General features: G+C 44.4%; 2 protein-coding genes across 4 annotated transcripts; both read left to right on the top strand.

Annotated features, from left to right (window-relative positions):
- Nucleotides 1–300: 300 nt before the first annotated feature.
- On the top strand, nt 301–10486 carry LOC308295765 (deubiquitinating protein VCPIP1-like; the record flags this gene model as incomplete). Its single annotated transcript, XM_080738812.1, has 7 exons — nt 301–313; nt 2368–2426; nt 5520–5657; nt 6307–7085; nt 7177–7298; nt 7375–7489; nt 7564–10486. 5 exons carry the CDS (start codon nt 301–303, stop codon nt 7211–7213), a joined length of 1026 nt encoding a protein of 341 aa, XP_080594938.1. The 3' UTR covers nt 7214–7298; nt 7375–7489; nt 7564–10486.
- A 242-nt stretch (nt 10487–10728) lies between these two features.
- On the top strand, nt 10729–13461 carry LOC308302256 (deubiquitinating protein VCPIP1-like). Of its 3 annotated transcripts, XM_080746516.1 has the most exons (6): nt 10729–11149; nt 11618–12396; nt 12475–12595; nt 12696–12811; nt 12886–12951; nt 13295–13461. In XM_080746516.1, exons 1-2 carry the CDS (start codon nt 11096–11098, stop codon nt 12251–12253), a joined length of 690 nt encoding a protein of 229 aa, XP_080602642.1. In that variant the 5' UTR covers nt 10729–11095; the 3' UTR covers nt 12254–12396; nt 12475–12595; nt 12696–12811; nt 12886–12951; nt 13295–13461. The 3 variants fall into 3 exon arrangements, with proteins under 3 accessions (XP_080602642.1, XP_080602640.1, XP_080602641.1); XM_080746514.1 differs by lacking the exon at nt 12696–12811; XM_080746515.1 differs by having other exon boundaries at nt 12696–12951.
- The last annotated feature ends 2574 nt before the right edge of the window (nt 13462–16035 follow it).

Here is a 16035-nt window from a genome sequence, read left to right as displayed (position 1 = left end):
AGCTCAATGAAAGCTTTTTCATGTTTAGTTATTTTGTATTATTATTATTTGTTTTGTTTCTGGCTGCTCTAATGTTTCTTTCTGAAATACTGTATATTGTCCCAGGCAGCTTTTGTGATAATTTGTGTGCAGAATTCCCCCCTTCCGCCACTAGGTGGTGCACCTGTTGTTTGATTCATGATATTTTAGGTCAGGCAGTGTTTAGGCACCTAGGGGGCCTTGACTAGCCCTATAAAAAGCCCTGCAGCCATCTTGACCACCTTTCTTTGACCTTCAGAGAGTCAGGCAGAGGATGTGTGAATGCTCGCTCTCAGTAAGTTGTTTGACATGTGTTAGTTTTATTTGATTTATTTAATACTGCACTGACAAATTATGTTCTTTCACACTATTTTCTGAAACCTGTGAGCTATTTTGATTTGTAGATCGGCTATTTTTGATTGTTTATTTCACATGTTGGAATTGTTTGTTCATGCCATGTTGGCCCATGTTGGCGTACTGTATTTGAGTTTGGTATTACATTCCTACATTGTATTTGTGACATATAGTACATTTTGTTCTGTCATTGTTACAGAAACCATCATACCATCTGACCTCCAATTATTATATAAAGCCCTTTGTATCCTTGCATCGGCCTCTCATTCTCCCTGACCAGAGACTTAGGGTTGCCAACTCCCAGAGTTTCAAATACGGGACACTTTCTAAGGAGACATGCGCCGCCGTAGGCGGCGCCGAAAAATCGGATATCTTCTGTTATAAAGTTGGCTAAAACGAGTATTTTCCTATATTAAATCATATTTTTCCTTTCACAATATTAATTCGGGTGTCTTTGGGGCGAAAAATCGGATATTTTTGGTTATAAATTGGCTAAAACGGGTATTTTCCTCTATTAAATCATATTTTTCCTTTCACAATATTAATTCGGGTGTCTTTGGGCCAGCTAACCTATTACCTTAAAATCATGTAGTGTAGTCCTATATTGTATTTCTCTCAATTTTCCAAAACATATCGCCTAGGTCTACCTGGTCCTAATGTGCCCACTCTCTGGTTACCCAACACTAGTTTAATCATATTGGCATACACCAATAACCATTAGGTTTTAAAAACAAAATCAACGCATGCTTATTTCACATACCAGCCTGTCTGGGGTCGCTTTAGTTGGCAGACAAGATTACTGTAGTGTTCCCAGGAATACCAATATCCATGGCTTATTTTCTGTTGCTTGCCTGCTTTTTCACCTTTTTGTTTAGCCTATCACCTATCATAGATTCATGTCTAATATGTTTGTACACAATCTTCTGGCACACGTTTTTTTTAAGACATTAAACAATGTTCTGAGCCGAGCACTGTCGTATGGTCGCTCGCACGCACTCGTATCGTCTCTCGCAGCCTCAGGCAACTTGTGGAGTGAACCTACAGCCCATGCTTGGGAAGGGAGTGTGTAGGGGGCGGAGAAAGTGTCTTAGCAACACTGTGTTAATAAGCCAATCAGCTGCTTACAAACAGCGCAGCGCCTCTCACAGCAATGGGATGCAGCACTTGTCGTCTCAGAGGAGAGCAGAGTGGAAGTGGAAGCTCTCTGACAGGCAGAATCGCTGTCATTTCTCAATTAAATCATCCCGTCATTCATATTTATCCCCCAACCTTAAAATACGGGACAAAGAGCGTCCCGTTTCAGTTCAATACGGGACACGTCTTTTAGTTTCCAAAAAAGGGACGATCCCGTATTTTACGGGACGGTTGGTAACCCTACAGAGACTACTACTGTAGATGAAGGGACCAGCCACAAGCTTTAACTAGCTTTATTTCCTAAGACTTTACATCATAAGCAAAGAGATCATTGAGTAATTTGGAGGGACAACGAATATAATTCCCGGCAGCGGCAGGTGCCGCGATGCTGCCGTGTCAGGTGGCGGCCGTTACCTAACCATAACCCTAACCTCAGTAAAAGTATACCTAACCCTAACCGCCGACGATCCTACCTGCCGGTCCGTGCGGTGGCCGGTCCTATCTGCCGGTCCGTGTGGCGGCCGCCGGTCCTATCTACCTGTCCATGTGGCGGCCGCCATTCCTACATGCCGGACCTTCTGGTCTGTGCGGCGGCTGCCGGTCCTACCTGCCAGTGTGTGCGTTCAAACTGCCGGTCGTGGCAATTCCGCGGCAGACGCCGGTGTCGGGAAGTGTATTCGCTCTTTCTGGTAATTTGCCCTACATGACCTGTGAAAGGAAACTTTAGTCTAAGGTCTAGGATTCAAATCTACAGTACATAAGCAGAATTAAATTGGTTATTGGCTATGGATATTATGTTTTTAGTCTTAAGACAATGGCCCCCAAGTGTTTTTGTGTGTAATATTGTGTATTCATTCTCAGGGAGTGGCTCACAGGAGGCGAGGGTGATGCTCGACAAAGAATACAAGGGAGACATGGAGGTGGGTTTATGTCAAGTACAGTACTCAAGTAAATGTGCTGCATTACTGTCAAACTATTGGAAAAGCTGCCGATACAAATGGACCCATTTTTACACTCTGAAACTCTAACCACTGTTCGTAGCATTCCCAGAAGGAAGAGGCCAAACTTTTGGCTGATACATTAATTGTATCACAATAGCACCTCATGACAAAGACCCAAAAGTCATTAGTTATAGCTATAATCAGGTATGTATAGTTATGGGCTAATATAATAATTATGATATAATCTAATCGTGTTTCTCAACCTTTAGGTCAGGACTCCATAGGTCAGGACTCCATACATACATTACCTTGCCCCTATCCATGCCATACTTTGCACACACATTCCTTGGCTCCAAACCACAACCTATATATATTTATATATATATATTTTTATCATTGTATATTTTATATCATTGTGGTATTGATTTTTTAATTTATGGTATTTATTATTTAATTGCTGGACCTATGGGCTTCCATAAGGGACGCCCAGAAGCAAAGGTTGTCACAAAAAAAAAATAGCAGATGAGCTTGTATATCTGCCAGAAGTATAAAATAATGCATTTTATCTCAAAAATAAAATTATGCTTTCCTAGTTTTAATGGATTCTGACTTCCGAGTTAGTTGGACCCAAAAGTAGCCTTAAACAATTCTTGCTGTAATGGATCTCCATTTTTACCTGTACATGCTTGACACTTCTGCTAAATATCTATTCTAACTGTCTTTTTTATATAGATTTGCTTTTACCACAAATAGATTTGTGTGCGTGCGCGTGCGTAGGTACGTATCTATGCCTCTGCAGGTTCGCACATCGGTGTCATAACAATGGAAGCGCTGAAGAACGAACTTGAAACGAAGGCTTCCACCGTAAACACGGCCAAGGACCTCGCTATACAACTTCTTACTGTAGCAGGCCCCGGCTGGAATGATGGTTCAAGTCCGACTGATGATGTGCATTCTCTTTATTTATCAACGTGAAACTAAAACAAAAACATAACACCATATCAATATAAGCAATAAAAGTCAACACCTGTCCACAATAAACAATAAAAGGCGTATATATCAAAACCATAACAAAGTACTAGAAAAGGAAAATACAAGCTCAACAATAAAACCCACATTATAAACCAATGACCAACCACCAAGAAATAATGTTCACCTTGTTCCCTTCTCCAGCGAGGTGCTATACGAGACAAGGCTCCACTCTAGGAATGTCCGTCCGTCCGTCCGTCCGTCCGTCCGTCCGTGTGTGTGCCACTCCTTTTGGTCAGTCCTTTAGGCCAGCATGCTTTCCTTGGTCCATTTTAAGCTCCGACCACAACCAGCCCAAACTTTTCCTCCGACGCTCTGACGCTGACTGACAATCTCCGTCATTTAGCTCTAATGCGCTTCCGCTGCTCCGGGCAGGCCTTTCACAATAAAAGCTTCTCCTCCTGGGTCCGTTACACTTACGAGTGAGCCGAAGAATGACTTTTGCTTTCTCCACAGGATTCAAATAAAGTAGCAGAGCTACTTTCAATGCTTTTGTGTGCTTAAGTATGATAGTGGACCCTTCTGCCCCCCCCCCCCCCCCTCGTTCCTATTTTCTGCTTTTGTAATTGATGTTATCCTATGCAAAGTACTCTGTTCTATCTGTCTTTCAATGTTATATGAGACACATGAAGAGGTTCTTGTGTAAATAAGCCGTAAAGCTTACTAGGATCTCTTTTTAGTTGACCATGAATGAGGGCGACATAATGGTTCGACTGCTCCATCCTGAAAAAACAGGCATTCCTCATCGATCCTGAACACAGGTCCATCGCAGAATATGGCCAAGTAATTGGGTAAATTCTCCTTCTCCAACACTGCCACCCAGGTGTGGAATTCATTGACTACCTCCATTAAAACATGTAGCTCACTAGCCTCCTTCAAAACTTCCCTCAAAACTCACCTTTCAGGAGGCCAGGGGCGGAGGTAGTTATCACTTCTCCCATAGACAGGCAAGAAGTGAGCACCCTTACCCTTGTTTCCCCTATACTAAACATAGTGTTTTTATAACTGCAATGATATTTGAATGTATTCTTTACTTGTTATTGTTAAGTCTATGAATTGAATACCAAGGACTTCCAACGTAAACAAGACCGTAAAAGGACTTGTTTGGGATGCTCCTTTTAGACAGGGTGTTTTAACTGTACTTGTACTGTACTAACATCTATCTTTGTTATTGTAGACTATACTTGCACTGTTCTCCATTTTTGTCTAATAAAATATTCAATCAATCAAAGGACCCCTCTGCCACCAGTCACCTCAGTGGAACCCTGGAGGCGATCAAGATGGCCAACAATAATCAAGAGTGTCTCATCCCAGTCCACACGACCGGAGACGGCCACTGTTTGGTGAATGCCGTGTCCCGGGCCCTGGTGGGCACAGAGCTGCTCTGGCACCCCCTCATGAAGAACCTTGAGAAGCATTTCCAGGAGAACCGTGAGGAATACGAAGAATGGTTAAAAGATCGTCAAGAGAATTGGGATGAAAACATCAAACTGCAACCCGTTCTTCACAGACGGCAAGCCGGACCTGTCTCCCGTCCACGTCTTCGGCCTGGCCAATGTCCTCCAACGACCCATCTTGCTGCTCCACAAATTTGAAAAAATTCACAAAGGGTTCAGTGAACAAATTGGCATCTTCCTGCCGGTGCTGGTGAAAGAGGACTGCACCGAGAACCCGCCAATCATCCTAGCCTGGAGCGAAGGGGAAAACCACTACTACCCCCTGGTGGGAATCAAGAGCACAGATAGCACCGTTACAGGGCCTATTAAGCTGCCCAGTGAGGTGGTGCCCACTTTCTGGGGCATCCAACCCCCCAAAGCCCCCCAAAGAGAATATTATCAAGAAGTATTTGAAGCTGGAGAAGGACGGCAGCTGCTTCATTCACGGTGGCAGTCAAGACCTCCAGGACAAAGACAGGAAGGTCCTGGTCAACAACTTGTGATTGTCTATCATGTCATTGTTAATGTACTGCTCTATTATTATTATTGTTGTTTGTTTATTTATTTATTTATTATTCATGCATTTATTATTATTATTATTAAACAGGCAGCCCTACATGAAGTAAGGAAAATAACGGTGTGTGACACATATATCAGTCCAGCCCAACTGGTAATCCTGCGAAAGTACCATGCAAGTGAAATGCTTCGTGGAAGTACTTTCCCTTTGACACAGGCTGGGGAACAGGTAAAACACCCTTTTTTGTAACACTTCATAATAAGTATCCATTATAAATAGTTAAGCCGTAAAGCTTACTAGGATTTCTTTTTAGTTGACCATGAATGAGGGCGACATATAGTTCGACTGCTCCATCCTGAAAAAACGGGCATTCCTCGTCGATCCTGAACACTGGTCCATCGCAGAATATGGCCAGGTAATTGGGTAAATTCTCCTTCTCCAACACTGCCACCCAGGTGTGGAATTCATTGACTACCTCCCTTAAACCATGTGCTCACTGGCCTCCTTCAAAACTGCCCTGAAAACTCACCTTTCAGGAGGCCAGAGGCGGAGGTAGTTATCACTTCTCCCCTAGACAGGCAAGAAGTGAGCACCCTTACCCTTGTTTCCCCTATACTATACATATAGTGTTTTTATAACAATGTTTTTATAACAATGATATTTGAATGTTTTCTTTACTTGTTATTTGTTAAGTCCATGAATTGAATACCAAGGAATTTCAACGTAAACAAGACCGTAAACGGACTTGTTTGGGATGCTCCTTTTAGACGGTGTTTTAACTGTACTTGTACTGTACTAACATCTATCTTTGTTATTGTATAGACTACACTTGCACTGTTCTCCATTTTTGTCTAATAAAATATTCAATCAATCAAAGGACCCCTCTGCCACCAGTCACCTCAGTGGAACCCTGGAGGTGATCGCGACGGCCAACGATAACAAAGTTTGTCTCATCCCAGTCCACACGACCGGAGACGGCCACTGTTTGGTGAACGTCGTGTCCCGGGTCCTGGTGGGCACAGAGCTGCTCTGGCACCCCCTCATGAAGAACCTTGAGAAGCATTTCCAGGAGAACCATGAGGAATACGAAGAATGGTTAAAAGATCGTCAAGAGAATTGGGATGAAAACATCAAACTGTGCAACCCGTTCTTCACAGACGGCAAGCCGGACCTGTCTCCCGTCCACGTCTTCGGCCTGGCCAATGTCCTCCAACGACCCATCTTGCTGCTCCACAAATTTGAAAAAATTCACAAAGGGTTCAGTGAACAAATTGGCATCTTCCTGCCTGTGCTGGTAAAAGAGGACTGCACCGAGAACCCGCCAATCATCCTAGCCTGGAGCGAAGGGGAAAACCACTACTACCCCCTGGTGGGAATCAAGAGCACGGATACAAGCGTGGTTCCAGGGCCCATTAAAGCTAGCTGGAACCTCTTCTTTGGCTCACCCCCCTCCACCACTTTCCCCTTTATGTCAGCCTCCTGCTCCCCACCCTCCCCAACTGTCACCCAGTACCTCCAGCCCTCTTCCTGGCCTGGACCCTGGGCCTGCACAGCCTCCATTCAGCCCCTCTGGGCCTCCTCCTGTCCACCAGTCACCACCACCTGGCCCCCTCCACACCACCTCCAGCCCTTCAACCTGCAGCCCTTACGCCATTGGTAAATCCCATTCAATAATGTAACATCAAGAATAATAATGCAATCTACAATATCAAATGACAACTTTTTTTTTATTTTATTTTTTTTCTAGTCCTCAACGATATATGGACCGGGGCCATCAAGGGTAATGTAGTGTGGGCGAAAATGGGCCCATACCCACTACTAACCCTTGACCTGCAAAGCTTGGCACCAAGGGAAAAGCTCACGGATGCAGTAAGTCTTGTTTTGTGAGCAAGTGTTGTAATTGATATTAAAGTGATTTTTAATTGTATACATTTTTTGTGTGTAGACGGTGAACTCATATCTGACATGGGTGGCCAAAAGAGCGCAAAGGGCCACCCATGTCCTTCCAATAAAGGACATGCAGTTGGTCTGGGACTCAAACCGTAAGGGGGTAAAAAAACGTAAGTATAATGTTTGCTTTTAAAAGTCTGGGTTATGATCACACCATAGTCACTAATGTAATTATCAATTGCAGATCGATGCCCTTGCATTTGATGTGGTCATGGGAGTGGTGCAGAAGAATGACCACTACACTCTATAATACAGTATCTGGCTTATAAAGTCCTGTTCGCAATTTGGTGTTAGGGGAGTTTCTCACCTGAACTGAGTCAGTGGGTCCCTAGACATGAAAAATCACAGAGGTGCTCGTCCGCCATAGTGCCACGAGTGGCGCAATGGCCATGTCAAATATGGCTGCCATCGGCTATGATGAAAATCCAACTTTTCTGTTTCTGGGTGTATATGCACATGTAATACCTCTATTTGGACTAATTGTGGTGTGGGGAATTCATTTCTGATATTGTTTTGACCATTTTGGGTGATTTGGACCTCAAAAGGTTATGGTCAAGGTCATTTTGCTATTCCGAGGACCGTGGGTCATAACTTGGCCATTGTTAGGAGTAAAAACAGGTGCAGTAGGTCTAAATCAACTAATGCTGACATGTATAATTCATTTCTGACATTGTTTTGACCATTAAGGATCATCTTGTCTTTGAAATATTAATGTCAATGCCATTTTTCAAAAACGATTTTGTTCATTACTTGCACTTTTATAGTATTTTTTGTAAGTTTGTCACTATTTTATAGTAAGTCTGTTTTGTTTATAACAAAAGACATACTAGTGACAAATACAACAAGTAAACATCCACATTTAACTTTAAAGGGGGGGTTTTAAATGGGTGTTTAAATGAGCAAATCAGACTATTTACGAATAAAAGTGACAAATAAAATCACACAACAAAAGCACACACAAAATTAAATAACAATTTCCCTCAAAGTGCACCATATTGTGATTGTGTGCATCCAAGTTAGTATGATGTGTTTTTACAGGATGGATTTGCCATTGTTCCATGGCAAAATATGATGCACCGATATCCATCAGCAAGGCAGCCATATCCTCGAGAGTCGAAGTGTTCCTTGCATCCATCCATGTTCCATTGGTTCTAGTCTTTCCTCAGGTTCCTTGGCTGTTGCAAGCAGGTGGCAAGACATGTACTAGAAAGGTGCCTTGTTGGTATCAGCAGTTGTACTTCTCTGCAACCAATGCTGTGTCTTGTTCTGTCAAGGTCTTTGCCTCTCCAAAGTGTGTTAGATATTGTATTTGGTCAGAAGCCATAGCTGCATGCTTAGTCCCCACCTGGCCCATGCAGTCATCTCCAGTTTCCAAGGCATATGTCCCCTGATCACTGTCTTGGCTAGTGGTGCTCCAAGATGAGAGACTGCTTGATGCTGTAGAAGCATGTGCCGCTGCACACCTAGTGCCATACTGCTACCAGATCTACTTAATCCCCAGTGCTTGGAAGTATCACTACGACAACTCTCTGGGGTCCACTCATAATCCTGGCGACCCATTATTCCCTCCATTAGGTTACGGTTATGGGTAGGTTTAGTTATAATAGGGCCAGTTGACTCCACAATCCACATGTACCAGCAGCTTGGTGACAGCCTCCTCAATCTAGTTCAATCTTTGGGATCTCTTCACCTCCAGCCCCTTTTGCAGGGAGCCAATCATCATCAGAGATAACAGACGCACTCATCCCTCATCAACTTTACAAATTCTGGGTGTCTGAGGAGAACACACAGCTCTCCAGCTGTGTGTTCGGAATATGGTGTCCATTCAAGCTTGTGGCGATGTAGGTAGAACGGCTGCCTTGGAATCTGAAGGTTCCAGGGTCGATTTCTGGCTCCTCCTGCTTATTTGTCGAAGTGTCCTTAAGCAAGACACTGAACCCCTAACTGCTCCCGGTGAGCACCTTGCATGGTTTCATGGTGTGAATGTATGTGTGAATGTGTGCGTTAATGGGCAAATGTGAAATATATTGTACAGTGCTTTGGAGAAGAGCGCTATATACTGTAAATGCTCTGTTGTCTCTGTTGATGATGTCGCTAGTGGAGAAGAGATCCCAGACATCTTGAATAGGATTGAGGAGGCTGACACCTGGTGCATGTTCAGCCTCCATTATAACTAAGCCTATCCTAACCTTCACTAACCTAATGGTCAGAATAATGAGATGTCGGAACTATGAGCGGACCCCAGAGAGTTGTTGTCTCCTTCACATTACTGCTATATTACACCCCATATTTCCAAGCACTGGGGATGAAGGAGATCTGGCAGCAGTATGGCTCTGGTGAGACTCACTTCTACTGCATCAAGCAGTCTGATCTTGGAGCACCACTAGCCAAGACAGTGATCAAGGCACATATGCCTTGGAGACAGGAGATGACTGCATGGGCCAGGTGAGGATTAAACATGTAGTTATGGCTTCTGACAATATCTAACAAACTTTGGAGAGGCAAAGACCTTGACAGAACAAGACACAGTATTGGTTGCAGAGAAGTACAACTGCTGAGAACAACAAGGCACCTTTCTAGCGCGTTTCTTGCCACTTGCTTGCAACAGCCAAGGAACCTGAGGAAAGACTAGAACCAATGGAAAATGGAACAGGACATGACATAAAGGCTTGTCCTGTTGTCCAGGACAAGTGCCCATACTATGGAGTGGAGGGAGCAAGGGGGGTCATTAGCCGTCCTTTTGTTATTATTTCAATGTATGACATTTTTATCCGGACAAGTGACTTTTGTCCCCGGACAAGTGAATGGGAAATATACTTGTCCAAAGGACAACTGCCTCAAAAAGTCAATGTCAAGCTCTGATGGATGGAAGGAGCACTTTGACTTTTGTACACTCCTGCCATGTCTGAAACAAGACACTCGACACTGATGGAGTTCTGTGCATCATATTTTGCCATGGAACAATGACAAATCCATCCTGTAAAAACACCTCATACTAACTTGCATGCACACAATCACAATATGGTGCACTTTGAGGTAAATTGTTATTTAATGTTGTGTGTGATTTAAAACCCCCCCTTTAAAGTTAAATGTGGATGTTTACTTGTTGTATTTCTCACTAGTATGTATTTTGTTATAAACAAAACAAATTTACAATAAAATAGTAACAAACTTACAAAAAATACTATAAAAGTGCAAGTAATGAACAAAATCGTTTTTGGAAAATGGCATTGACATTGATATATCAAAGACAAGATGATCCTTAATGGTCAAAACAATGTCAGAAATGAATTATACATGTCAGCATTAGTTGATTTAGACATACTGCACCTGTTTTTACTCCTAACAATGGCCAAGTTATGGCCCACAGTCTTCGGAATAGCAAAATGACCTTGACCATGACCTTTTGAGGTCCAAATCACCCAAAATGGTCAAAACATTCAGAAATGAATTCCCCATACCCCAATTAGTCCAAATGGAGGTATTACCTGTGCATATACAGAAAAGTTGGATTTTCATCATAGCCGATGGCAGCCATATTTGATTTGGCCATTGCGCCATTTGTGGCACTATGGCGGACGAGCACCTCAGTGATTTTTCATGTCTAGGGACCCACTGACTCAGTTCAGGTGAGAAACTCCCCTAACACCAAATTGCGAACAGGACTTTAAGCCAGATACTGTATTACTAGTAGTAAGTGAACTTTTTAGTTGACCATGAGGGCATTCCTCGTCGATCCTGAACACAGGTCCATCGCAGAATATGGCCAGGTAATTGGGTAAATTATCCTTCTCCAACACTGCCACCCAGTTGTGGAATTCATTGACTACCTCCCTTAAAACATGTAGCTCACTGGCCTCCTTCAAAACTGCCCTGAAAACTCACCTTTCAGGAGGCCAGAGGCGGAGGTAGTTATCACTTCTCCCCTAGACAGGCAAGAAGTGAGCACCCTTACCCTTGTTTCCCCTATACTATACATACTGTATAGTGTTTTTATAACAATGTTTTTATAACAATGATATTTGAATGTTTTCTTTACTTGTTATTTGTTAAGTCCATGAATTGAATACCAAGGAATTCCAACGTAAACAAGACCGTAAACGGACTTGTTTGGGATGCTCCTTTTAGACGGTGTTTTAACTGTACTTGTACTGTACTAACATCTATCTTTGTTATTGTATAGACTACACTTGCACTGTTCTCCATTTTTGTCTAATAAAATATTCAATCAATCAAAGGACCCCTCTGCCACCAGTCACCTCAGTGGAACCCTGGAGGTGATCGCGACGGCCAACGATAACAAAGTTTGTCTCATCCCAGTCCACACGACCGGAGACAGCCACTGTTTGGTGAACGTCGTGTCCCGGGTCCTGGTGGGCACAGAGCTGCTCTGGCACCCCCTCATGAAGAACCTTGAGAAGCATTTCCAGGAGAACCATGAGGAATACGAAGAATGGTTAAAGGATCGTCAAGAGAATTGGGATGAAAACATCAAACTGTGCAACCCGTTCTTCACAGACGGCAAGCCGGACCTGTCTCCCGTCCACGTCTTCGGCCTGGCCAATGTCCTCCAACGACCCATCTTGCTGCTCCACAAATTTGAAAAAATTCACAAAGGGTTCAGTGAACAAATTGGCATCTTCCTGCCGGTGCTGGTAAAAGAGGACTGCACCGAGAACCCGCCAATCATCCTAGCCTGGAGCGAAGGGGAAAACCACTACTACCCCCTGGTGGGAATCAAGAGCACGGATACAAGCGTGGTTCCAGGGCCCATTAAAGCTAGCTGGAACCTCTTCTTTGGCTCACCCCCCTCCACCACTTTCCCCTTTATGTCAGCCTCCTGCTCCCCACCCTCCCCAACTGTCACCCAGTAACTCCAGCCCTCTTCCTGGCCTGGACCCTGGGCCTGCACAGCCTCCATTCAGCCCCTCTGGGCCTCCTCCTGTCCACCAGTCACCACCACCTGGCCCCCTCCACACCACCTCCAGCCCTTCAACCTGCAGCCCTTACGCCATTGGTAAATCCCATTCAATAATGTAACATCAAGAATAATAATGCCATCTACAATATCAAATGACAACCTTTTTTTTTCCAGTCCTCAACGATATATGGACCGGGCCATCAAGGGTAATGTAGTGTGGGCGAAAATGGGCCCATACCCACTACTAACCCTTGACCTGCAAAGCTTGGCACCAAGGGAAAAGCTCACGGATGCAGTAAGTCTTGTTTTGTGAGCAAGTGTTGTAATTGATATTAAAGTGATTTTTAATTGTATACATTTTTTGTGTGTAGACGGTATACATTTTTTGTGTGTAGACAGTGAACGCATATCTGACATGGGTGGCCAAAAGAGCGCAAAGGGCCACCCATGTCCTTCCAATAAAGGACATGCAGTTGGTCAGGGACTCAAACCGTAAGGGGGTAAAAAAAACGTAAGTATAATGTTTGCTTTTAAAAGTCTGGGTTATGATCACACCATAGTCACTAATGTAATTATCAATTGCAGATCGATGCCCTTGCATTTGATGTGGTCATGGGAGTGGTGCAGAAGAATGACCACTACACTCTAGTAGTAAGTGAACTTTAATCAATGCAAATTATGCAAATCAAAATATGTTTTACAGATGACCTGACCAGCATATGCAGGTGGTGTGGGGAGGAAACTCCTCCGGAAGAAAGGGCAGATGACGTTATTTAGATGGAGAGCACATTCTTTTTAAATAAATAAAAACATAATAACAATGTATCCATCTTTTTCCAGAATCACAATGCACATCTCTCCACTCCACCTTGCAGCTCTGGATCCAGTCATTGTTGAGTGTGTGTGTGTGTGTGTGTGTGTGTGTGTGTGTGTGTGTGTGTGTGTGTCCATCTGACTGTATGATTGTCTGACTGCTTTTCTTTAATCTTTCCAGCTGGAGAGACACCACCGCCACTCCAGTGTTGAAGAGGACCTCCTCAAAGACCCGAAGAGCCCCAGGGACCCCCAGGTCCCTGGGGGACCCCCAGATGTAAAAAATGACCAAATGTGCTCACACGTCACACGTCACACTTTTTCCCTGCTTATATCTCCGCACCCGTTGACCCGATCCATGCCAGATTTTACACACACACTCCTTGCCTGCCAAACTACAACCTCCAAGGACCCCCGGAGTCCCAGGGACCCCCAGGTCCCTGGGGGACCCCCAGATGTAAAAAATGACCAAATGTGCAAAAATGACCAAATGACCACCCCAACGGGGCTGCTCACGGGGAATTCCCGGGGACCACCGACTCCTGGTGCTCCAGAACGGATGCAAAAGTGGTGGCGCCCCCAGTGGAGGACCCCCTGCCACTGCAGCGCACATACAATGCCGTAACTTGGGCTAGGAGCGACCGGGCGAGCCGGGGCCGGTACCTATTCGTCCGCCGCGGCGGCGCGGAGACCCCACCCCTCATTTCTCACATGGCCCTCTTCTAGCGCCACCATGAGGCCGATTCTTGCAAAACACATTTTTGGACACTGCTCCTACAATTTTGCCCCTAAAATCACTCAAATCGGTACACAGTATGTCTACACTCATGTCATCAACATGGATCTGTCCCATATAGCGCCACCTTCAGGCCGATTTTTGAAAGCACATTTTTGGACACTGCTCCTCCAATGTTTCCCCTATTATCACGAAACTCGCTACACAGTATGTCTACACTCATGTCATCAACATGGATCCCTCCACATTTTTTGGGGACACTGCTCCCTACTCTGTATACTGTATACATGTGACCTACGGTCGCTTATCTCCCGATTAGGGAGTCTTACTGGTTAATAATACTTCATATATGTCTGTTCCAGTTCTCACCTGGGCCATCAAAGACACCTGAATACCCCAGCTGCAGTCGTCCCCCACAGGCGCCGGACACCGCCAGCTGCAGTCGCCACCCCCCAGGCGCCGGACACCCCAGCTGCAGTCGCCCCCCCCCAGGCACCGGACACCCCAGCTGCAGTCGCCCCCCCAGGCACCGGACACCCCAGCTGCAGTCGCCCCCCCCAGGCACCGGACACCCCAGCTGCAGTCGCCCCCCCCAGGCACCGGACACCCCAGCTGCAGTCGCCCCCCCCAGGCACCGGACACCCCAGCTGCAGTCGCCTCCCCCAGGCACCGGACACCCCAGCTGCGGCCGACCAGCCCACAACATTCCCCCCCCCCCCCCCCCCCCAGCTGGGACGTTGGGAGGGGACGGGGAAACCTAATGAGGAATTTGAAGTTGCCTGCAAGTATTGGTAACTAGTGTGTTTTATCCGAGGCACCCCTACCATTTTATATTAATAATTTTATAATAATAACTAGCCTACAGCCCCTTGGTGTGAAGCAGACAGACTGTCATGTTGCTCTCTCTGGAACTGCGCCCCTCCCCCTCACTCCATGTCTGCTTGCAGGCAGTTGGGATTGTTGACGCCCATTTGTGATGTAAATCGCATCACAGGACAAAGCCGCCTACAGGCCAAAATTTGGGAAAATATTTTAAACATTTGGGGATTATGAGAAGTAGAGACACATCTGAAGGTGATAAAGTTGATGTTGGGCAAGGTACATGCGTTATTGATTTTTGTATTATGTTTTTTAGACAATTGAACAACTGCTGAACGTGGAGTTACAGATGGAAGGACAAAGTCACAAACACACGGGGCGATTCTAATTAGGTTGTGGGATATACCCATTATACTTATATTTAAAACATGATGATATCATCATGTCGGGTGGAAACCTTGTATTTCCAAAACAGTTTGTTTTTTTAATTTATCATCTAAGGCGTTGTGTGCTTGTAGATCGCCTGTATATACAGCAGGGGTTCCCAAACCTTTTGTCTCAGGGCACCCCATAAATATATATTTTTTTTATTGTGTGCTTGTAGATTGTCTGTTTTAACTAGTTTTTTTTTCACCTATTTTTAGGTGAATTTTTATTAAAAGTATCGACTTCGGTACCCAACCTTAATGTTTCGTCTCCTGAAATGTTTTTTTTTTTTTTTTTTTGTCTATTCTTATTCTTTGTTTGAATTGAGATTCAGTCTTCTGAAATTGTTCTAGTCTAGTCTTATTGACAAAATATCAAAATCTTGGGTTAGGGTTAGTCTTAGTCTTTTAGTCTTAGTCTTAGTCGAGAAAATTAACACTGAGTATTTGCTTTTAACATGACCTTATATTCACTTGGCATCAGGGGCGTCACGCCAAATTCTGGGCCCTGGGTACAAGGATTCACTGCGGGCCCCCGCACAATTATTTTGTACATTAACTATTGAAAAATAGCAGATATACAAGCTCGCAGCACGGGTTAGGCTGCGCTTCGAGCTTGTAGATCTGCAATTTTTTTGAAAGATCGTGAAAATGTGTCCATTTCAATTTGAATATTTCAAATCCTAAGGTTTTAAAAAAATAATAATAATGTTTTTATGTCAGTGTTGCTCAAACCTTTTCATGTGAAGGACCCCCAAAATGATATGTATTTGGCCACGGACCCATATCTCAAAATATTTAGTTCCAGGGACCCCCAGAAGCAAAACGCATTTTCCCGACTTTTTCAAACATAGCAGATCTACAAGCTCGCAGCGCACCACTCGGTGGCACGCTCTGAGCTTGTAGGTATGCTATTTTTCAGTAGCTAAAGTTACTAGGGCC

This window comes from Nannobrachium achirus, assembly GCF_963921795.1.
Source record: "Nannobrachium achirus genome assembly, chromosome: 2".
Classification (NCBI taxonomy): Eukaryota; Metazoa; Chordata; class Actinopteri; order Myctophiformes; family Myctophidae; genus Nannobrachium; species Nannobrachium achirus.
Note: the sequence above shows the minus strand (reverse complement) of the source record. Positions and strands in the feature narration are given on the sequence as shown.